At 43.7% G+C, this 23,988-nt stretch overlaps 1 protein-coding gene across 11 annotated transcripts in view; it reads left to right on the top strand.

Annotated features, from left to right (window-relative positions):
- The window catches only part of SGSM2 (small G protein signaling modulator 2), a 63,837-nt gene that overhangs the window by 11,367 nt on the left and 28,482 nt on the right, over positions 1-23,988 (top strand). For all 11 annotated transcript variants that reach the window (XR_012838351.1, XM_075771315.1, XM_075771313.1 and 8 more), the window contains exons 3-4: positions 17,896-18,058; positions 21,897-22,058. Coding sequence is in view for 10 of the 11 variants with exons in the window: in XM_075771315.1 (XP_075627430.1) it covers positions 17,896-18,058; positions 21,897-22,058 (325 nt within the window). In the remaining variant the exon portion in view is untranslated. The remainder of the gene's footprint in view (positions 1-17,895; positions 18,059-21,896; positions 22,059-23,988) is intronic.

The raw sequence follows: 23,988 nt of genomic DNA, 5'->3' as shown, positions 1-23,988 counted from the left end.
GGGAGACCACCTTTCCTGTCCCAAGGAACCCTAATGAGACCACAGAAAACATGTATTGAGGTAGGAGACGCAGTCTCAGCACGACGTGTCTAACCTGTTGAGCACAGAGGGTGAAGCAGTGAGCTCACCTTTGCAAGCTCCTGAAGGAAATGCCGTTCTCCGGACCGGGGCAGCTCCATGCCACCCTTGCTGGCCCCTGGAGGAATAACGCAGGTCAGTTCTTGTCATCCAGTGGGAGAGGTTTGTTGTGACCACAGAGACTCTGCTTACAATCACCTGTGTGATCTCAGAGAAGGAAAACAGTGCTGGTGTTTTCATCCTTCTGGGGAAGCGGTGAATGCAGATATCTTTGTATTTGTTCTCAACCCAGTTTATAACCTAGGTATATTCCAGTTACTCTCTCATCCCGTCTGATTTCTAAAAGATCTCTGCAATTCAGAGCCATAGAGGTTCAGTTTGGACTGTGTGCAGTGTGGCTAATGTGTGCCATGTTGGGACAAAAATTCCAAATTTCTTTGGGCTACTGGTTGCTGTTGAGTGAATTTCACCAGTGTTTGGTGGTCAATCCGAGTATAATGAAATGACGCAAGCTCTGTGGATGTTCATAGCATCTTTAGTGGACAGGCGTTTCTGTTAGAAACTGGATGTGGATGTTTTCAGCCTGGGTTATCTGGTGCCGTTTCCATAGTAACGGTAGCCGACATCGCGTGACGTAGGGACCGTGCCTTGCTCATTCAGCTGAGTGCCATCGCTGCGGGCCAGGGAGAACACTGCCACTCTCCTGCATCCTTCCCATCACCAGCTTCCCTGAAGTTTTCATGGCTGGTTGTGTTCCTGCCAGGGATACTAGCCATTTCCTGCTTTTTATTTGCCTCTGAGGGAAAGGCGGAAGAAGGAGGAAGATTTTCTTCTGTCTGTCTCTGCAGTTCTCTAATGTGTATTTACCAGTAATCACCAAGCAGGGTTTTCCAGTCCAGTTACACTTACTCAGTTTGTCCGAAAGCTACCTGTAGCTTTGCCAAGCCTCTTTCTGCGTGGTTGCCCATCTTTAGATCTGACAGCAACATGCTGCTGTAAGCAAAGAATTAAAAACCGGTTTAAATCAGCTTCATACAGCAGACATAATGGAACATGCCTTATTCGTGAGTGCATCTAAGGCAGGGTTACCCACTTGTTGTTCTTTGTGCCTGCGAGGGCGTGTAGCTCACATCATGAATCTCACAGGACTGGTTTTCCTCAAGTGGTCTCTTTTATGTGTCCAGTCAAGATCTTTTGTTACCTCATTTTTTAATATTTCTTCTCTTCCCCCTTTCATCTAAGAAAAAAATAAATAATATAATTGTACAGAAGGTTTCACAGGAGCTAGAAATGTACCAGGTTAGGATATCTTTACTCCAGATTTACAAAACCAATTCAAACTATGCTTAATAACACTCTTTATCTTGTCAAAAAAAAAAAAAAAAGCCATTACATTTTCAATCTTATCTTTCAAACCAGCATTTTGATGTTTTTCAAAGAGCTGTCTCATTTCCAGTGGGTGTATTTAACGTGTGCTGAGCTCTGTTGCCCTGTCAGCTCAGCGAGGTGGCCCTGAGGAACTGGGACAGCCAAGAAGATTTTCTGGAGCTGGTGCCCTGAGCAGGGCGCAGGCAGGGGCTTCTGCCCCGTTCGCGAGGTCTGTGCACATTTGTCAACATCGGAAAGAGGAACTTTGGGAAAGGCTTCTGCAGGCTTACCTTTTCCTTCTCTGCCGTTCATCCCAATTAGCGCATCCTTGGTGGAACGGGTGGCCAGACTCTGTTCCTTGCAACAGCACAGGTCGCTGGGACGTTTGTTTAATGCACTTCATGTTTTGCTTGTTTACTCTGGGTGCAGAGCTGTAATAACTGCCCCGATTGCTCAAAGTGTATGCTCCGTTTGTATGCGTTACTCTTTGGAGGGGAAAAAGGAAAGGGAGTGTGCGGGAAGCCTTCTCCTGGAAAAGACACTTAAAGAAGCCATATACACTGCGTGTGCTTGATGCTTGATGAATGCGCTATGTTCCCAGAAGGACACTGCTCCTCTAATAATAGTAATTAAATGTAGAATATATTTTTAATGTCTTGTTTTGAAAGGTATATTGATAACTACTCTGAAAACAAACTTTTCCCAGACAGAATTTCCCTTGGTGAAGTTAACAGTGTATTGTTCCAATTGGTGTAATTATTGCTTGAGTGTAGCAAGGATGCTGACAAATAAGAACTGGGATTGTACAAAATGTTCAACGTTCACCGCTTGTTTGTTTTACAGGAAATGTGAACTTTGAATTGACTTGTAATTAAATTATTGTTCATAGGAGTTGACCATGCTTGGCCTGGTTTATAATTTAAAGGTATTTTTATATTGTTTGAAATGAGTCTCAGTAGTTTGTTCTCTTTGAATAAATATTTTGAGTGCATTAACTGAAACAATCCTGAATTCTCACGCTGTAAAGTAATTGCCATAGACTTCAGGTGGATTATTGAGAGCTGGGATGTGCCAGAATCAAATGTAGATAGTTTAGATGTAAATCCAGCGTGCCTGCTTCTCAAAGTGAACGTAGTTACTGCGTTTTTGGGGGGAAGTTGGCAGTAAACATGAGTAAAAATGATAACTTGGGCACTGTTGAACGTGCAGAACTTGGCTTTTCAATGAGATTAGGGAAGGGATGAACTGCACAAAAAGCTTTTTTTGGCCTGAATAAATCTGCTACCAGTAATTAAACCCATTAATTATAATGTACAGAATCCCTTTGTGGTTGAAATGAAAAGGCCAGTTCTGACTTTGAGCTGTAGAACAGTATCTAATCTTGTGCTTGAGACTTTTTTTTAAACCTTCTGTGAGGGTTGCAGGTTTGCATTGCACGTGTTCCTTGGGATGCGAACGGAGAGGAGAGAGTTGGGGGGTTCTGCCACTGTCCCTGGGAATTGTGCCACCAGATCTCCTGGGGACCCCCCTGGGTTTGCACAGGAGCCGTGCTGGGAGGTGGATGGGTTTATTGCAGGGGCATCGCCCTTGGCTGGCCCTTTCCTCCCGCACCAGCAGCTGGCCTTGATTTTTCTTTGGAGCCCTCATGCTGGAGGAAGGGTGGTAGTCGCAGCAGTGACAATCCCGTAGCTGTGCTTGGTGCACGTCTGATGAACCTCAGAGCCAAAATGATTGGTGTGATACCTCAAAAAGAGGCCCCTCATCCCAGAGGGGAATATTCCTCCTTAGAGCATTACAGGTGTTACGTGTAAAATATATATATTTTTTTTTATTGCGGCAGCTAAATTTCTTGTCTTTTGCCCGGGTGCTGATGGAAAAGGAGTTGCACAAAGGAAACTGTTCCGCACACTGCAGCGGGAGGCTTTTCTTTGGTGTGGAGCCTCACAACTGCATTGGCCGCTTCTAAGGGCTTGGGATGCCTGGTCTTGTTAAGTGGCTGCCTGCCAGCGGCACTGCAGTTCTGCTTAGTGGCTGAACTTGAACTCGAGTCAACCAGGAGCAGGCCGTCAGTTTGGATTTGATGTTTCAGGCACCTTCCTCTGGTTTTGTCGTAGTACTGCTGAGTTTTTTGCTGTCAAGGAAGGTTAGACCTGTAGATCCAAGTATGCCTCTGAATTGCATCACACATTCCTGTTGATACTGAGATGTTGATGCAAGTGTGACCAAACCACTTGTAAACTAGAAAGTAAAGAAACTGAACTCAAATTCTGTCAGGCATTGAAGCCTTTCTAGGAAAGAAAACAACAAAACTTCTGTCTTCTTTTGGGTTGGGGTTTGGTTTTTTTTTGATACTTCGGGTATTTTTTTTGGTATATTTTGGATACTTCTTCTCATTTCCAGTTATTAATATAATTTGATCCCCCCCCCCCCAGTCTTGGTTACAGTCCTTCAGAGGCATTTGGAAGTATTTATTTTTCCTTACTTCAGTGTAATTTAATTATCTTTGCCTTCCAAATCTGTTCTAAAGCTGTGTTTTATCTAGACCAGACTTACAGACCAGAAATATTTTCCCCCTCTTAAACCCAAGCAGTAAATTTGCAATTTCTGAATGTTAAGTCACCGTTCTGTCTTGATAGATTTGTTGAGAATACTTGCTGCAGAACCTGCAATTTCTTGTGCTGGTCCATTCCAGACTCAGCATGCAGAGATGAGGAACAGAGATCCTCTCCGGCGAGAGGAGACGAAGGAGCTTGGCTCGCTTAGCCTAGGAGACAAGCCTGTCCCCTGGATTGAGCTGCATTAACCTCAGGTTTTGTTGTTTCCATTTCCATTATGTTTCCATTGCTTTTCTTCTCTTATTAACTGATGAAAATGACTGTTTTTTTCTTGGGAATGCTGTGTTTAAATATCACAGATCTAAAAAAAAAAAAACCCCAAATCCACGTAATGATCTGTCCAGTAATGCATTGGGAACGGTAATATGGTTTGACTGCAGAGCAGAATATTAAACGCAGGTGTTTATACATTAGCTGTGACTACGTTTAGTCATGCATGCAGCCCTTCAAACAAAAGAAGGATGTGCTCACTGCACTGGGGGCAGCAGGTGATGTGATGAGTTCACATTAGTAAGCAGTCCTTGAAGCGGTGCATGGGAGAGGTGGGGTGACATCTCCTGTCCCGCAATGCACAGACATTTGCCCAACCATGATGCGAGTGCTGACTTGCCCAACTCAGCCTGCTCTGGAAGCAGCCACTTGCGAAACCCTTGGTAGTTGCTGGACGTGGTAGCGGAGGAGAGCAAGCGAGGAGGCGGATGGGTGAGGAGGTCCATGCCATGGCTGTGCGGTGCTGTGTGTGCACGTGGGCAACTGCAGGGCATGTCCTTTTCTTTGTGGGTGACTTCCAGGTCTATAGGCACGATGTGCCAGGTACATTTATACTTGTTCTCAGTATAGTTTCTCTCATATGCTCCTCTAAGATGTGAAGTAGCTCCTTCAACTGCCCTGCATTTCCTTCGGTACAACAAGACTAGAATATGTTCTTGACTTGGGACAGGTTGTGTTAGTCCAAGCTGGACTCCAGGCTGAGGATGAAAATGGCTCCTTCTGTGAAACATTCCCTAGCTGGTATTTGTCTTGCTTTTCAGGTAGAGCAATGGGAACGCACTGTTTTGTCTCTTTTAACCTATGTGCATATTACGTGCAGTCTGCCGGTGTTCCCCATCAAGATATTCACATGCTCTGTGGACTTGATATTAGCCTGTTTGGTTGTTTTGAGGATGTGAGACTGGAAGTCCTGTCACTTTTATTTCAGAGGCTTTTTAAAGAGTGTGGGGCTTTTAAATCTCATTCAAAGGAGTTGCTGACCTGATGCAGTAAGTATCTTTGAACTGTTTGTGCTCTGTTTGTCTTGTCGGGGTGTATTTCATGTTGTGTGCTTTTGCTTTCAAGCTCCTAAAGTGTCTGCGTACATCAGGACTGCACAATTTATTGTTCTCCAAGGCAAAGTGGAGGAGAACTGTCACACACAAGTGCTTTTGAAGCGACTGTGCTTTAGGCTTTAATTCCACGCTCGAGAGGAGACCCAGCGTGGAGGTCCCGGACCCGTGCATTGCAGTTTCCTTTCACATAGTCCTGGGGCACCTAGGCTTGGATAATTATCAGTGTAAGATCTTTCCTTCTTGGGAAACAAGTAGAGGGAAATTTTAGTTGGAATAGCTCTGTTTCAGTCAATATCTGTTCACAGTGAAAGGACTGGCAAATTCTGAGAAACAGAATGGTTCTTGGGTCCTGTTAACGTTTTAGAACCAATTCAGTATATAACATAATTGCAGTTAATCTGCAAAACACTTACTAAGATTGGACTTTCTATCAAACAATTTAACAGTTATTTCCCAGCTTTAATTAGGTGTCATCACAGCTTCCTAAAGAGGTGAGTACTCCATTCATTTTGGAGGTGGTAGACAGTAGGAAAGCAATTGTGTGGTGGGATTTTCTGGAGCCACATGCTTAGTCTGAGGTCGGTTAAGATCTTAAGTTTCAGGGTCCGTAAATGTTTGCAGGAGTACAATCAAATAGCTTCAGGTGGATCCTGGATGTGTCTCTGTCAACGCTGTGTCCGAGTTGCGGGAGTGCCTGCAGTGCTGGTTAGGAATCTAAGCTGCTAACGTACAAAAGGGTTAACCACAAAAATGTGGTTAGTTGTGGGACTGTTTTCTTCTTTGGTCTTATGATTACTTGTTATCCCATTTTGCACAAAGTTAATTGTGTTTAAAAGAGAAGATCTAATTAGGAACCAATGACTGCATGATGCTGGAGCTTGTGTTCTGTTTTTTCTCGTTTAGGACCTGAAATCTAAGCAATTATCAGAGTCACCAAACGTCATGATTGCCAGCCCCAAGCAATGAAAAATCATGAGTCAGAAATATTTTCCTTCATGGCCCTAAATTACAGGAGTGGATTAAAGTTCATGACAGGCAAATAAAATAAACCAAAGACTAGAAATGTATTTCTTAAATACATTTCTTACCCAGAGATTCTTATCCAGTGGCATGCAGATGTTCAATGAAGGGAACAGGAGACGGACTTGGAGCTAGTCTGGACCTCATTTTTGAAGTGTCCTGCCTATCCACACAACAAACTGTTGCCATCAGCTTCAGCTGGAGTTAGAGCCTTCCGGTTCCTCTGAAAATCAGCCCCATTAGGAAGTGATACCTTATGTTTTGGGGGTTTTAGGTGATTGCCTTGAGGCTTCCAAATAGCACGATGCTCCTAGGCTTGCAAAAATGTAAGAATTTGGTTTCCTCTTTCTTTTTTTTCCTTAGCTCACAGAAATGTAACTTATGTAGAAATAGATGTAAATAACCATTGTCCAACCAGACAATTTACTATTTGAATTCTTTTGGTTTTCTACCCTTGGCATTGATATATTAAAAAAAATGCAGTTAATCTGCTATGGAAATGCAGGTGTCTCATAAACAAAATATGAGCCTCCCTGTATTAGTGCTCCTATTTGGAAAACAAATGGAACATTTTCAGTGATGAATAATACTTATAAAATAGTTTACAGATATTCTACCTCACTTCATAAACACATTAGCCCGAAGAGAGTACCAGAGATCATCATAATTGGGGGGAGGCAAATTTTTTTTCACACAAATACACAAATTTAAAAGGTTTTTGATTGTCCTCCAAAGATGACTGCTTTAGAGTAATGAGTGGCATGCTATGGAGGAGAGGAAAAAAGAGAAGAGAGTGAATACTAGCTGTGATGTGAAATCAAACAGTTTTTGAACGGCACGTGCTCTTAGTCTGAGAAGTGAAATATCTCTTATGCTTTTTAGAGCACTCTGCTAAACATTTTACTTTAGTCCTGAGCCATCAGATTGGATCATACACAGTTATTTAGAGAAACCTCAGTAATTTTGATTTAATAGTGTTTAATGGAAACACTTCCATTTTCTGAAGGCTATTGAGATCCTTGAAGCTTAATGGTCAAGATTTTAAAGAGGAGAGTCACCAGCCTCCAGCCCTGATGTTGCACAGCCAGAGCTATCTTTAGAACTGAGGATTGTCCATTTAGGTATCTTCCCCCTCCGTCCCTCCTGGGATTTATTGAAAATATGATGTCTGTGTCCTGTCTGTGTGGCAGAGTAAAACGCAAGTAGCTTGAGTCCAGGTGAACTTAACCATCACACCACACAGCCTTGGATGTTCAGTTCCCAGTGACTTCCAGGGGAAAAGGTGCTTTCTCCTGATACAGATTCAAACCATCCAGTTAACTATAAGTAGAGTTTTCAAATTAAACCATTCCTTTATAGTGTATTTTCAACACTGCTTTCACAGTGAATCTCCTTTCCCATGAAACCTCCAAGAGTGAAATGGAAGGGTGTTTTTCTGGTAGTTATCAAGTGCTGTTTTACTGATGGACTCTTCAAAGCAGAGACTGTTTCCCCCTAGACAGTTGCACAGGTCCTAGTTCTGTGCAGTCCTGATCACAGATAACATCTCTTCATGCTGTTGTAAAATAAAAATACTCGGTGGTGTTCTAGCACCTTTCACCTTTGCATGGATTTCAAGTGATTTGCTACATTAGGGCTTTAACAAACACTAGTCAAATTAACAGATACTTTAAAGGTCTTCATTTTGCAGCTTGAAATGAAAATGAAATTAAATATGAAAACAGCTTATCCTCCCAGTTGATCTAACATGGGGCATCTTGACTTCTCGGCTGACCAGGCAGAGGAAGAGCCACAGCAGCAATACAGTGCCTTTTAACTCCCCGAGATCCCTGTGTCTTAGCAGTGCTGATGTTGTTCTGATGTAACCGCGGGAGGGCTGCTGTAAGGGAGAACATGTCATAAATATACCAGACCTGCAGTGAAGCTGCAAGCTTCAGATGTCCACAGTTTTGTGGTGAGATGGAAAATGGGCATATGCTAAAAGAAAGTAGTGAAGTCGTACATCAGCAATGGAAGAAAGGCATCAGCACAGGTAACTTTGATGCACGTAGCTATAAAGGGATGCTGCGTTGCAAAGCACAAGTTGTACTTACCTACTGAGGCATTCACTTGAGGTTGTGATTATAAAGAAAATATTTAATTGGACTTCTTGTACTCTTGCTTCCTACTCTTCTGTTCTATGAAACGATTTGTTAGTTTCTTTGTAGTAAGGGTACTTCCTCTATCTTGGTGACATATGAACTCTTTCGTTCTGGAAATTTGTGTGCTTAACCCTGAAAATGATTGCAACCCTGAAAATTAAGATGTGATCACAGATATCTTTGTATCATTCACACCCCATGCTATGATATTTAAATCACAGCACCAGAGGTCTGAGGAAGATATTAGTTCAAAATGAGCCACTGGTTTTAGTGCTTTTTGTTCTGATGTGTGAGGGAATCCTTCCCTCTCGGTTGCAGTGGTTGTTGCATGGTTGGGTGTGATGAACGAGGTACTGAAGATCAGGTGAGGCAGGTGGGAGTTTGGCTGTAGTACAGCGCTCTCCTCATTATCCTTGCCTGGTGTCCCAGTGGCGTGCTTGGATTTGTTACGTGAGGTCCCTTATTTGCAGTGCAGCTGTATCTGGAGAGTCTATGATCCTTGGCATTTGAAGGCAGAATGTCACATTAGGATTGAGACTTAAGCACGCGCTTCATACTCAATTTTTCTCTCTTCCATAAAATGCACAAAACAGTACCCTTTGGACAAAGGAGCAAATTTGGTTATCTCCTCTGCAGTCATTTGCTTATTACCCATCTGTACCTGCATACTAGCTACCTCACCTACTCAGTATCCATTTCTCAATGACAGAGCGTGCTATAACTTGGTAATAAAACTGGTTTCAAACTAGGCAGATCTGTGATTAGCTAGGTAAAGCAGCAGCAGCTGGAGATCGTGAGCATCTGACTGCTTCTTTATCATCCTCCTCGTTTCACTTGTTCTTATTTTCTTCAGCCTCATGAATTCTATTCCCTGTGTGCAGTTTCCATGAAAACAAGGTATTTAGCTGTGGTGTTTCTTCCTGTCTACGGAAAATCTCATCTGCTAAATAAACCCCATAAGGACTCCTTCCACAGGCCTTCTTTCCTCGGCTTACCACCCCTCCAGCCCCATCCCTAGAGCTCTCTTATTTCACACTCTGTTAAATCACATCAAGATTTCACAAAGGCAAAAAAGGAGAAAACAGAACGTGTTCACCTGACCCTGCAGAAGTAGCCTTGTTGAAGTCATTAAAAAAAAAAGTGACATTTTTCAAAGCTTGTTGGGGACTGTGATTATTTGGACTGTAAATCAATAACGTATCTGCACTTAATTAAATTTGGTGGATACTGCGGAGAATGTTCCTCAAAACTGGCTGGAGTTAATGATTTTTTAGATGGCTGCTGTCAGCTGAACGATACAAGGGAATTACGTGAGCTGTGATTTATTCCAAGTGCAGTGCTGCTCTTCCAATCTGTACATAATGAATATCTGCGTTTTTCTGTAGTCAGTTTTTGTATGTATTTATTGTTGTAAGTATAGCAACAGTAGGCAGGCTCACTCAGAAAGCTTACAGTAGTTATTTACCCATGTGTATACATACGTATAAGTGTGTGTGTGTATACAAACTACCTGTTTGTACACAAAACTACCTGTTGATGTTTTTCTGATGTTACCAGTTCCTCCAGAAACAGCTAAATCTTCATCTCTTTTTATGTCTTTTTAGAGTGTCAGATTCCAAAAAGGGAAAAAAGGTTCATTTTCTTTAAAATAGGTAAATAACTTCATTTTCCTGTCCCAGAGGTGGTTCTAACTATAACCCCTACAATATCTTGTGTGTTATTTTTTTAGGCAGCAATCTGAACTCTGCATTCTGTAGTTTGCAACTCCAGGGGGATTACGTATTTTTGGTTTCTCAAAAATAAAGTGGGTTTGCAGAAACCTGATTTACCTAACCCTCTGGCTCTCTTCCCCCAAAATAGTTCTCTGTCAAGATTGTTTTTCCCCACCCCCCCAGCTCTACCATGTGTTCTTGATGTTGTCTCCATCGTATGCTGGGTGGGTTTTACATGCGTGTCTCTGAGTGTGGTTGTAATACATAATCTGTATTGATTTCATCTGAGAAAAGATGTGTGCTGGTGCACTATGGAAACGAGGAAGGGGAGTGTGTGTGCACACCGTGCCCTTTTGTGTGTTCAGTTAAAATTTCTTGTTTCTGACACCAGCCAGTGCAACAATAGGAGAGGAGTATATTAATATTCAGGGTAAATGAGTTAGTTCAGTTTGTTTTCACCTATTCCCACAAGCCTACAAGATGAATGCCGAGAGTCTGCCATGGAGAATTGATTTAAATCCAAGAAACAATGCTAATTCCCTTGCAGATTGCGAGAAAGCAAGGAGCGTAAGCAGCCCAACTGCAGAGCAGTAGGTTCGTGGAGGCCTTCCTGCACAGGCAAGGAGAGACTTTCCTGGGGAGGTTTTCAGGAAGAGTTTGTAAATGCTGGCTTACTTCACTGTAGAAAGTGTACTTTCACCGTTTCAGTCCAATGCTTAGGAAACAGAAATCTAATTTTTGTGGTTGGTTTAAAACAGAAGAGAAACAGAGAAGCGGTAAGTGGAGCTAAGGAGATGTCCTCAAATACCTTGTGTCTCCTTTCTGTAAAGCCATTTGAGCATCACTGTCAAGGTCCCCTCATGTCTCTTAAAAGACTCTGCAGCTTGGGGTGATTATTCTGCAACTTTGTCCAGGATGCATTAAAGTTTCCTTGTGTCTGAGCCTGGCTGTGTGCGTGTGCAGGAGAACGTGGCTGTGGGTGATGGTGACGAGGTGCCATGAGACCCGTGCCTGCCGTGGGACACGCAAAGCCTCCTCGGCTCTCCCAGGCAGCTGACCTCTAACTAACGTGCTGTGAAGCTCCTGCGCCGCTCGCCGCGTCGGAGCGGTGTCTTCCTGCGGTCGTATGGTCCCCCGGGTTGGAACAGGAGGGTGTCTCTGTTGCAAGATGGGCTCCCCTCCTCGAGTGTTTTATGGTTTAACTGGGTACAAGCCACCGTGTGTTTGAAAGCTAACTTAGATTAGGTCCGATGTGAATGTAAAGTCAGTTAGCTGCTCTGGAATAATTCCCTTGTATAAAGGAGCCTGGAGAGAAAAGTTGGAGACAGAAAGTACCATTGGCCTCAGTCTGCGGGTGAGGTAGAGGAGAATGACGTGACTTGAAGGTCACATAGGCTGGGACCCAGGTCTGAGGGTGCCTTACACATAGAGCTGGACATGGCGCATTAATCTCTCATCCCGTGGAACGTACGTTTTGAGGCAATTCAACAGCTAATTCCAGTGTCTCTCCCCTTGCAAATAAGCGCTACGAGTGTATTACAGTCAGTTGGGGCCTGCTATTATGCCAAGTCCTTGTGATGAGAAATGTCACAATGGAGTAATTAAATATTGGGGCTTTAGGGACAGTCGCTGTAGAAATTGCCCTCCGTGGCAGCTGCAACATTTATTAATAATTAAAGCTGTGCCTGCTGTGCTTTTCACTAAATTTGTTTCATTAATATTTTATTGTTTTAAAGAAAGAAAAAAACAACAGCGAAGGTGGGAAGAGGGCCTGTTTCCTAAGCAACAGCAATGCATTTTGCAGTTATTTTTAAAGGCAGGTTGCTTCATTTAAGATTTGGAACCGATTATTGCTGCATTGCTTCAGGCATCTGGAAAGCTGCTTTTCTTTTTTCATTTTCTTTCTTTCTCATTGAAAGACAGAGCAAAACAGTAGCTGGGTTAAGAATTGTCGTGATGGTTGCTTGACAGGATCTATGACTATGATGTGAAGAACATCTCCATGCTGTCATCACTTTGTTCTTCCCATGCCGCTCTACCTGGCTGTGCAAAACCCCCATGGGCAACCGAACAGTGCTCACCCCGCTGCTGCTCCTGTGTTAGATGCACAGATGCTCCATCTTTGAGTAGAAACAGCCTTGCTTGCAGAGGTGCCATCAGCACTGGGCTCCCACTCGTGTAGGACCACAGGCAAACAGGCGTTGCCTTTGTCACCTACACATCTCCTCTGATCACAGCTGATGTTTCCTGGTATAAGCTGATTGCTGAGAGGGGTCGAGCAGGGATGTGCCTGTGTCCTGGCCCTCCTTTCAGGGAATAGTGCCATGCGTAGGATTTTGTGCAGAACTTGGGTGAAAAAGCAAGGCTGTGGTTGTCTTCTGAGGCAGTAGTTGTGGGTAGGAAGTGCACCGGCGTGGGAAGCAGTGCCAGACTTGCTGCTCAGTAGCCTTGTTTGATGCTGTCAAGCTCATGTCCTTAGAGATGCGTAACAGGAGTCTGCAGAAGCTGAGACCGTCGGCACTGTTCCGTTGTTGCCATACAGCATCTCAGCAAGTCTTTGGGTTTTGCTTCTCCCAGGCTAGGACTCCTCTGGGTCCAGCCTGGGCCAGACCCTCTTTGCAAATAGCAGTAAGAAATGCTGGGACAGTTATTCCAGGATAGCCCAGGGCCAGCTGCAACAAAGCCCTAATGGTGGAGGGGTTGGTATATGGGCTGACTGTCATCTCACAAGGGGAGGAGGCTGAATAATCTTTCTTCTCTGCTTCCAGATAAATCTGTTTATGGATAAAACGCTGATAAGTGCCTTGATCCTCTGTTCCTGGTGATAAGTCTTTTAAGTATTCAAAAATGCTGTTCTCTCACTGCAAAAAGTGGATAAATTTATACATATTTTCTTCTACTTTTTATCAGTCTTATCTATGTGTGTTTGTCTCTCATTTTGTGTTTATACAGTGCTTGATGCAATAGGACGTTAGTCTAATAGAGAAAATAGTAACCAGGTTTTTAAAATTTAGGATACTCCATCCATCCGGACAGCAGTTTGTTGGTGCTGTTAAAAGTAAAACTGGAAGGTAATAAGCAATTAAACAAGGGATCACAAAGAAAGGTAATCATGCTGGTTTTTTCAGAGAGGTAGTGGGTGTAAAAGTGTATGAATACCTTGCTGTAGCACTCAGTGAGGCTTTATTTGGGTTACGGCAACATGGAAATAACACGGATGGGCCAGTATTTCTTTTGTCCACTTTCTAACCCATTTACCCTGGAAACAGAAGGGGGGGTGGATTTGCATAGCACAAGCATTTATGCTGAAGACACAAATTGAATGCTGTGAATGCTCAAATATTCTTATTTATTTAAAAAAAAAAAAAGCAACAAAGCAAAAGAAAAAAACAAGTCCTTCATTATCAGTAAGTACGTGAGACGTGCGATTTCATTTAGACGAGCTGTCCTGCTTTCCACAGGGCCTGCCAATCTGCTGAGTTGCGCATTTATTGGAGGATGGCTCTGTGAGTGTAGGGCTTTCCTGTGTTTATTTGAATTGTCCCTGGTGTTCGAGTGTTGGAAGAAGCTGGTCACAGCACCGTGCATCACGATCCTGTGCTTTTGACATGCTTGCCAACAGCATTTACATGATGTGTTTCAGATTAGGCATCTTAAGGAGAGACTATTAAGATAGTACATGTGTCTTGGTTCATCTTCAGATGAAATTGGAGTTTCGGTTGGGTTCTCATATACGTTGTGAAATAAGGGAATATATAAAATTTCTTCAGAAGAATTTGCAGTCTAAATAAATTTAACAGGGACTAGAAAGGAGGAAGAAGAGAGAATGCAGACTTCTCTATTTTGCAGAGAATGAATTCAGGATATACAATTAGAAGACTTGGCTTTGCTAACTCAGGTTAGTTGTATCTCGATAAAAATCGTTAAAAGTGAACAATCCCAAATCCCCAAGCCATCAGTATTTAATTCCACTGGCTGTCTCATAGGGAAATTAGGACTTTCCATGGAAATTTTATCTTCTGTCAGACTTTATCCACTGTTACTTAGCTTAAAAACATATCTGCCTTCACAGTTGAAAGCAAAATAGTGACATGGTTGTCCCACAGCGCATTTCCAATTTGTTTTTCTAGTGCACTCTAAGAGCAAATGGTTGTGCTTTCTGAACACGCATTAGGTTAATTTGTGTAGTAAGGATGTGATAGCAGGAAGCCAATTAGAGTTTTCTTTTTTCCAGAGTGATAAGACACAAACTGTGAAGTTATTAATACCTCATAAATGCTTCTCTTTAATATTTTGTGTTCATTCAGCAGGTTGTTCTTCAGTCTTGCAAAGCAAACAAATAGGGTAGCAGTGCTGGAGATGAAGGGGACGTTTTTACCAGCGCTGTTCAATGCAGACACATCCTGTGATGCCCCCGCTGCCGTAGCTTCCAGGCTAGCTAAATGCAGGTGGTGTTCCTGTGTGCCATCCAGTCTTGCCTGGGACTTTGGTTAGTGTTCTGGCACTGAGCAGTCAGGACAGGTCCTTTTCAGACACGGGCTTCCAGGTATTACGGGATTTGGAGGCTGCTGAGTACATGAGGAGGGGGAGTCTTCAGGAGATGCTCGGCACCTGACAATACCAGGCTTTAAGTGCATCAGAATGCTGCCTTCTTTCAACATGAGCTGCTGAATCTTGGGAGCGATGCGATGTGTATCAGAGCAGATGGAACACCATTTGTTACTCGTAACAAAAATTTAATGTGGCAATTCTATCTGGAGTTCACCACAGGACTGCCTGCTGTCATTAAACACGGAGAGCGTGGCTCAGATGCTGAACTCAAACCCTTCTGTAAGGGCTGGCATGCCCGCCTGGGTTTTGGTGAGTGCACACCTTGCAGATAACGTTGGGGTTTTCCCCCTCCCTGTGAATGAATTGGTCTGTTCTCCTTCGTACCTCTTTATGGACAGTGTTGGCTGGATGAGTCATCTGCAGTCTCGATTTAAAAGCTGGTAGACTGGGAAGGCTTCGTTTCTTATTTTGGTTTTTATTTGTATTTATCTTGTTTCTTTTTCCTGCAGCAGTTTAATGAGAGCTGGTTAGATTTCTGATGCACAGTCTTGCAAGGCTGAAATAGTGCAATGCGGTCTTTTACTGGTGACCATCAGAGCGTGTTACGGGCAGGTTTGCAAAATGAACCTCACGGGTGGATCTGCTGTAGATGTAGGTCTGGCTGCATCTCTGTTCCCTCTCAGGCTGTAGTACTGTTACATTTTCTTCTCAGTTCATCAGCCTTTCAATCTTTCTGTCCAAAGCTAGATGATGGGCTCTGTTGGAAGGTGAGCCTGTCTTACCAGGCTTTATTGTCTCATAGTGAGCTCCAGTGCTTTGGGAGGGGTTTCTCCTCCCTAGCATAACTGTTCAGTTTCCTATTTGTTTTCCAGTAGACCTTATGATTTTAGTCCAGCAAGTGTCCTAACAACTGGTTCATCTTCTGTACCTGTGACTGCAGAGTCACTTCATAGCAGTCACAGGAGATGCTGTCTTTTCCTGAGGTCTGTCACTTTGTTCTCTAGCTCCTGACCAGGTGATGTCTGACTTGCAGTAGATTCCTTGCAAGATCTGGTAGCTGATGGCTGCTGCTTTTCCAGGCTGTCCATCCTACCACATCAAGGTGCACGGTTGCTGGCTACACGGGCATCTTACCCTGGAGATCTTTGTAACTGATGCAGAGACTTGAACAAGTCGTTCTTCTGGGAGCTTGCCCCTGGCGCTTGGAGAATGTTCTAGGCTGGAACATGGATGTCCACAACATAACTTGATTAAGGTGCGTTAAACAAATCAGAGAGTCTATCTGAGTGGTGGTGGAAGCTCGTTACAGGCCTAGCTATTTGTAATTGTGTTTGAGGTGACAAACCCAGTGTACCTGAGAAGAATGTGAATACACAGAGAGCCTGGAGCAGCTGCGAGCTGAGGAGAGTGAACTGAAATGTCCGGTGGTGATGTTTAAGTTCACTGTTATTTGTTCCTAAAGTGAAGGAAGAGAGGGAGGACTGCGTGGGCTGATGTTAGAAGTCTCCTATCTTCCCTGTTTTCACCAGAAAGTGCCTTTCCCATAATCTAGGTGAGCAGAAGGCATCACCGTGGTACCACTTCCCAGCAGAGTCTGTTTCCAGCCAGCCATTGTGCTGCTGTGTTTGATACATGGTCTTATTAACACAGTAAAACAACTGAGTGCTCTTCTCCACCCAGCCAACTCAAAGGTGCATTTCCCTCAACGAGACTTCTTTCAGAGTTCAGGAATATTAAAACAAAACACACACACACATGCACACGATCCCAAAAAAGCCCACGAGCTCAGCTGTGACCTAGCTGGACTCTGATGCTTGTGGGTTTTAAGTGTTCTATAAAGTGTAGCTCTGGTTTTGATTCTTGTACATCTCTCTCCTCCCCCGGCCTCCTCGTTTCTCTAAGTTTTGTATTAGTCACCACGTAATGAGAGAACTGGAGGCAGCAGTACTCCAGGAGCAGTTTGTGATTTTTGTCTTGAACGTGCCATTTTAAACAGTGAAACACATAATGAAAGCAGCTTTAACTGTCCTGATATGTAGCCTTGCCTGTCCCACAGATTTCCATGTATACCGCAGTCTCATTGCATCTGAGTTCCTTCCCAGTCGTGTTAACCAAGGCGATAGTAAAGTTTGCATGTGGCTCATGCTTTTTTCACAGAGAATGGAATATATAAGGCAGCCGAGGGGGAGGGAGTTGGTAGACTTTTGTTGTTATTTTCATACCTATTTCCAATGACATGTGGCATAATGGAAGTATTTCACTTTCATTTGGGACATGAAGAGTTAATATTTTAATAATCAGAAATAAAAGGATGACTTGATCTACCCTGTTTCTGCAAATCAGGATCCTGTGGCAATGAAAGCTGTGTGGTCGCTAGATAGATTAAACGATACGCAGCAATGGACTGCGTGCCAGTAGTTGGTTCAATACAGCAATTTCTCACATTCAGATATTGGTTCAGGTTTGAACCTGAACTCTATAACTGTCATGAGATGCCTTCTTGCCTGCATCGTTCTTCACAGACCAGTGCTAAAACTCCTACAACATGACATTAGAAATGAGTAGCAAATAACAGGGAAGCATGACCTCCAATTAGTCCTTTTCATTGTGAACGCCAGACCATATGGAGACGTACAAGTGGGAGAAATGAATGCAGCAGATCACAAAGATAAATAGGAGCCTCTGCTCAAAGCAGAGACCATCAGTAAAAGCAGATTTCTAGCTCATTGTATCTTGAGTTGGGGGACCTGGTTCTGCCATGAGGAGTTGAGAAGAGGTTTTGCCTTTGGCTTCATTTTCAGTAGAATCAGGAATTCTTTCACAGTGACGTGTGTAAAATGGGGTGAAAATACTGGGAGATATTTCAGTCCTTTGGTTCATTTCTGTATGGAGGTTATCTGTAACATCTTGCAGATCAGACACACACTTGTATCCTCGATTTTGAGATCTAATCTGTCTTTCTGTCTCTCCTGTCCCATTCTGTTGACTCCACACGTGACTGGTGGGTGTTAGTAGATGGCATTCACCGCAGAGAAGACCGAAGGACAGCAGCGCCCATAACTTTATCTCCTCCCTTTTCTTGCAGGTGTTGTGGAAGCGTGTCTCCTGCACATGCTGAAGCGCAGGGCTGCCGGCTTCCTGCGGACTGACAAGGTGGCTGCGCTCTTCACCAAAGTTGGCAAGACGTATGCAATAGCTGGAGACATATGCAAGAAAGTGCAGGAACTGCAGCAGCAGGTAGAGAGCAGGTGAGGCTGGGTCTGCTCGTCAGCAAAATTCATGGGATGTGTGCAGCACGTGAGGCTACAGAGGCTGCTTGGTAAATGCAAAGGGGTCTGTCTTGGCCACATGTGTTAAAGCTTCGTCTCTTTAGTGTCTGTAACTATAAGGCAAATGTTTTTCTTTGATCAAGCTGACAGCTAGTAAAGGGGTAGAGGCTGAGAACTGGGTCTCTGGTGTTTCGTTTTGCTTCGCAGTATAGTGGATCAGCACGTCCAGCCCACACAAAGCAACAGAAGTGAACAATAAGTGGTGATTTTAGAGGGTGCTCGCAGTCAGGGTATGGTGGACCACTTTGGACCGTTGGTGGGAAAGGATGTGGGTGCCAAGACCAGGAACGGAAGATTTGTGGGTAATATGGTAGAAATAGTTAATGGATACAAAGAATGATAGGAGGAAGGATGAACTCAAGAAGAGGCGGTCAGCAGTGAGACACTTACTGTAGGAAAGCAGCTAAGTACACCTCAGACTTGAGCACAACTGAATTTGTGCTGGAGTCACCTTGAGACTGCTGAAAGACTTAAACTTCTTGCTAGTGGTGAGTAGCGCAATTACAATTTTCCATGTGGTTCTGCTGACTGAATCCCAGTCCAGAAGCCTGTGAGATGAGCGTCTTGTATTGTAAACTCAGGACAGGAGATTTTTTCTTCTGTTTTAGATGGTAGTGCAGTGGCACTGCTAAGCCTTAAGAGGTCTTTGCACATTGCAGGAATTTTTAACCTCTTGATTAACTTGCTGTATGAAGGACTTTGTCAAGAGAGCTTGACTTCAGTGTGTGGCATTGAAGTCTTCAGTTATTAACATTGTTTAAATAAACACTTACATTTCTCTAATTTTCTGGCATTTATATTTGTTAGACTTCTAATTATCAGACTTTGCTATGTAGTTTTTAATAGGTACTTTTTTGATATATTTTTAATTGTGTGCCTACTGATGTAGACTGGGATTTCATTAATTTTAGTTTTTTAAATGTTGGGGAAAAAGGATGCTTTCTACTGAGAGCTGCCCAGCCTTTCCCCTCACTTAAGAGCCCACGTGAACCCTGCTCTAACCACAGGAGACCTTTGGCTGTGTCCTCTAACAGAAAGGAGCAAATGAACTTAAATTCTGTGGTTTCTCAGCTCAATTTTATGTGTTTTTCAGCTATTAACAACCACAGATTTTAAGTGCTGTAGAAAATATGCACAGCAAAGAGACTCTATTAGGAGATACTGCAGGGGGTGGACTCGCTTCGTTGAATGTATAAAATGAGATGAGGTGCTGTAGCAGTCTAATTGCTCTTGAGCCTGCGGCTTAAGAAAGCCCCTGTTGAGGGTGCGATTAAACACACTTGAATTCCTCTGGTGTTAGTGGTGTCCTGTGTATGCAACGACTTGGGGTTGTCACATGTTGTCGCGTGGCCTGATGGAGGACCAGGGGCTGTGTTAAGGCAGAGAGGAATTGCAGACCTCACTCAAGACAGCACCCAACTATTCTATTTAGTCTTTGAACACTTTCCTGAAACGGGACCTGAGGGCTATCAAAGAACAGGATCATCTGAGAACACGGGTTTTCTACTGCACATTATTGAAGACATCAGGGTTTCCCTTCTCATTAGGACAAAACTGAACCTTTTTTTCTGCTGTTTTAAGGGGCAGATTTGCTGGGAAAGAGATTAAGGGGATTCGTTTTCCGCTGCTGGCCCCATGCAGTGGATGGAGAGCCAAGGCAAACCTGCAGTACTGTGCAGAAGTAGGAAGCACTCCCTGTGCTCCGCTCTGTAGCGTACCCTTCTGCACCTGCACAGTATTACCTGAAGCAGGAGTACGGGCCCATCACGAGATGTCATCACGTGCTGTGGCAGGGCTGGCGCAGCTTCACCCCGAGCTACGCCATGGACACGCGGCTTAGTGGCATTATGCATTTTAGGAGGAGAGGGTGCAGGGCAGTGCCCCACCAGTGCTGACACAGCATGGCTGGTACCACCTTATAAAACTCTGCATTGTGACTTGTTGCTGCCTGTTAGGTATTCAGCATGGAGCAGTGTTGTCATCTTGTCTTACATAACTCGTGCCGCAGGCAAAGCTCACGGGGAGGGAGGAAGGGAACAGAAATTCACGTTTCAGCTACTTTGCTAGGCAGCCTGAAAGAGAAATGGAGAGAACAGACCCATTTGCCTTTTTGTGGGTCACCTTTTAGAAACTGGAAAGCTCTAGACAGCACATTCAGCTTCAAAATCAGTCTCTGGTTCCAAATCTGTTTAGGCCATTAATTATCTCAACAGTGACAAGTGATAATTTATGTCAGTACCACCAAAGGAGTGAAGGGAGCGTTGTCAGTATGAAAATGTGTTTTGGACACCAGTACTCAGTGGCTGAGAGGTGGATGCTCGCTGCAGCAGGACACCCAGCATGGATAAGAAAACTGCTTCTTGGCATGATGCAAATTCCAGTTCCCACCATGTGAAGCTGTGCACTGGCATGGCAGGCAGCGTGGCATACTGGGGTCTGAGAGAGAAGTACTGTCCTGTTCCTGTGACAAAACACCTCCCCACAGCGTGCCACTGTCCCTCACTGGACTGGGGTCAAGTAGATTTTCTGGGCAGCAGAGGACTCCACAGAAAGGAATGACAACTTCCCGCGTGGTTCAGAGACCACCGTGCTGAGCAGTCCCCACATTCTTGTTGACAGCCGCGCTTGGGAAGCGATTCTGTTTTGTATAGCCAGCTTGCCATCCTGCTGCTGAAAGGCAGCATTAGGCTCCCCGTTTCTGAGGTGGACTTGTTGCTATGCTGGCTTATGCTGTAGGAACAAGCAGGGGGTCTGGGCTGTAAGCAAGCTCCCAGCTGGCTTTGGATGCTCATTTGCTGTACTTCTAGTTTCTCAGTTTGATGTTGCTTATCTCTTAGTTGTCTTGTTGTCATTCTGTAGGTGGTAGGAGATAGGATCTCACTGCCAAGATGCTAGCACAGACTGTGCTACAGCTATATATGGTGCTTTACAGAGAGAAGGAAAAGATGGGCCTGTGCCCAAGGATTGCCTGATGATGGTATGACAGGAGGCCCCTGGAAAAGCTCTGCCTGTCTTATCTCAAATCCTGCTCCATGCTTGAGGTCTCAGTGGGAATATCTCATGCTGAAACAGCCATGTGCCTTCCTGGGGTCACGGCCAGTTTCAGCCTGACGGTACCAGACAGAGCAGGGAGCAAGAATCTTCTTTTTACCATCCTCCCTGTGGCTTTTTCAACTCAGTGTGAAGCTTGCTTTGATAAGAAGTAAACTTCTGTTCATCAGGTGCTACTTATTTTCTGCTACACTTTGCATTTTGTTGGTTTTTCATTCTTTTGGGTTGTATGGTCTGCAGCGGATTTACAGCGTATCCCTTCCAGCCTAGTACGTGGGAGTTGTGGAGGAGCTCAAATGTTGGGCTTTTCCTAGAGCTCCAGAAGCGGAAAAGATATTTTTTGGTAGGTGACTACCTAGCCCGAGATACCTAATATAGGCCTGTTTGGGGGCTTTTTTTAGAGCTTGTTGAGCATCTGTCTGTGAATTAGATAATCTTTACAGCCTTCTATTTGTAACTCAGAACTGAGGCAGCCTAAGTCATTAGAGCCATGATTTTCAGAAAATCCCTGATGATGGACTGACTAAAACTCTGCACCCCAGTGGTAGTGAGGACTAGCCCAGTCAAGTAGACAGCTATATACAGATACATGTTTTGTCAGAGACGTGCTGCGTATTCCAACACCTCTCCATGCGGTCTTTCACTGGAGAGCTTTCTGTGAGAAGAGTCTGAATTCTGACTGCTTTTACTTTATTTCCTTTTGCAGGAAAAATCAGGCAAATGGGCAGGAGCCCCTCAAGAGGCAGGGATCAACCACAAGCAAAGCGCCTGTCCTGACACCTCAGGCCATCAAACACATATGGGTTCGGACAGCATTGATTGAGAAAGTGCTCGACAAAATTGTGCAGTATATTGTTGATAACTGCAGGTAAGGAAAGAATCAGAAGCACGGGGGTTTGTTGGACTGATGTGTGTAGGTATCTGCAACAAGGGATTTCATCAAAAGTCTTTAGCAAACTGATGTGATGCAAACTTCTGGTAGGAAGAAAACTGGATATATGGACATTTGGAAGAAATTGTACTTTTGTTTTGAATCATTGACATGTTTCAGACTTAAAAAAATGTTAACAGCCATACAGCTTTCCAGAAATCAGCTAAATAGCTAACTTGCAGTTTATTAAGGACTTCTTTTAATTTTTTCTAAAGTTGGCAATATTGAACAGTGCTACCATAAAGCATTCAGAAGCTTGTGAAGCCCTGGTCCTTTCTACTCGCTTAGGCACTTTAGATTTCAGTAGGTATTAGGTGCCACATTCTAATGGGACCTAGATCTCAGCAACTTAGTGGAATAGAAATGTCTTCTAAGAGGTCAGGAGTGCTTAATTCACTTACATTAGTTAAAAATAATCCTTTGAAATTTTAGGATGTCGGGGAAGAAAATGCCCTTTGTAGGTAAAACAAGGGGAAATGAGTTTAGAACAGGAGTTAATGGCATAAACCCTTAGGGCTGTGGAAAAAGGTTCTTGTAATCATGTTTCCTTTTTAGAAAATTCAAATTTTGTGTAAAGTGAATCTTCCCTTGCAAAACTAGAAAAGAGCATCAATGCTTTATGGATGTAATCCACAGGGACTCTTTTTAAGAGGAAGAGACAAGTCCTCTCTATTCTGTCACATATTCTATCGTCACTTCCTACTGTCAAGCATTAGCTTTGGTTTCCCAAGAAACCTCCCCACCCTCACATAACTGATAAAGAAGAATTATGGGGCACACGGAGGACAATTTCCTATAAGAAGAGAAAGGTAGGAACCCTAAAGCTTGATGTGGTCCCAGAACAGTACATCTGTGCTCACTGCCATTGAGATTTGTTCTCTGAGGTGCTCGGGTAATTCTGCATTGGGGGGACACATTCTAGGCTGCCCAAAGCTCGTGGGTCTGAACAAGGAAGAGAGCTAGGGCAGAGGAACTTATTTTCACATTATTTTCCAAGTTTGCATTACTGTTTTTCTTGTCAAATGCTTTATTTTCATGATCTATCTTGCCACTAAAAAGAAAGAGAGTGGGAGAAAGGTCTTTGTGCTGTTGAAAGAGAACTGTCGCTCTGGGATATCTAATGCAGTTTGTTTTAGGAGCTGTGTGCAGAAGAGACAGTGGGAGGGTTGGCTGTGCCCCAGAGACATCGGTAACGAAAGCATTTTAGTCCAATGTATCAGTATGTCTGCTGATACATGGATACAAGGATTTTTAAATTTCTTTTTCCACATCATTCACCTGCAGACATGACAAGAGAGTCTGGTCTCACTTGTTCCATTACTGTGTATTGTAGATGTTCATCTTACTGCCATCTCCATCTGTTCAAATGAGTTAGGATCAGGTCCTTAATTGCAGGTGTGTGATTTTGAGAACTGGACTTAGTGAATAAAACGACCCTCTTCATAAGGCTTGTTTTCATGCACTTTGTGGCTTTCCTGCTCAAATGCTCCATGTTTAAGTCCTTCAGTGAGTTCTGTTCTTGAGGAAGAGAAGATGGGTTAGAGTTGAGCCCCATCTAGTGGAAGAGACAGCAGAGGATAAGGACAGTTCAAGAAATTTGGGTGGTTTGATTTTTTTTTTTTTTTGGCTATGTGGTTTTGTAAGTCAGCTTTGCCTGCTGTGATGGGAAGACTTTGGGGTCATTGCAAGAGCTACTATTTGTAGTAGTTCATTGTTCTTGACAGTGTTTCAAGATTATTCCTCACAGATGGAAGAGATGTTTAAGAACGTGTGGATCTTTTGGTCTCTGTGGAAAACTGACAAAATTGCTTGCAGAGAGTTATTGTTTGTCTCCATATTGCATTAGTGCCCAAAGCCCCAGATCAAA

The sequence above is a fragment of the Balearica regulorum genome, chromosome 19 (assembly GCF_011004875.1).
Source record: "Balearica regulorum gibbericeps isolate bBalReg1 chromosome 19, bBalReg1.pri, whole genome shotgun sequence".
NCBI lineage: Eukaryota > Metazoa > Chordata > Aves > Gruiformes > Gruidae > Balearica > Balearica regulorum.
Note: the sequence above shows the minus strand (reverse complement) of the source record. Positions and strands in the feature narration are given on the sequence as shown.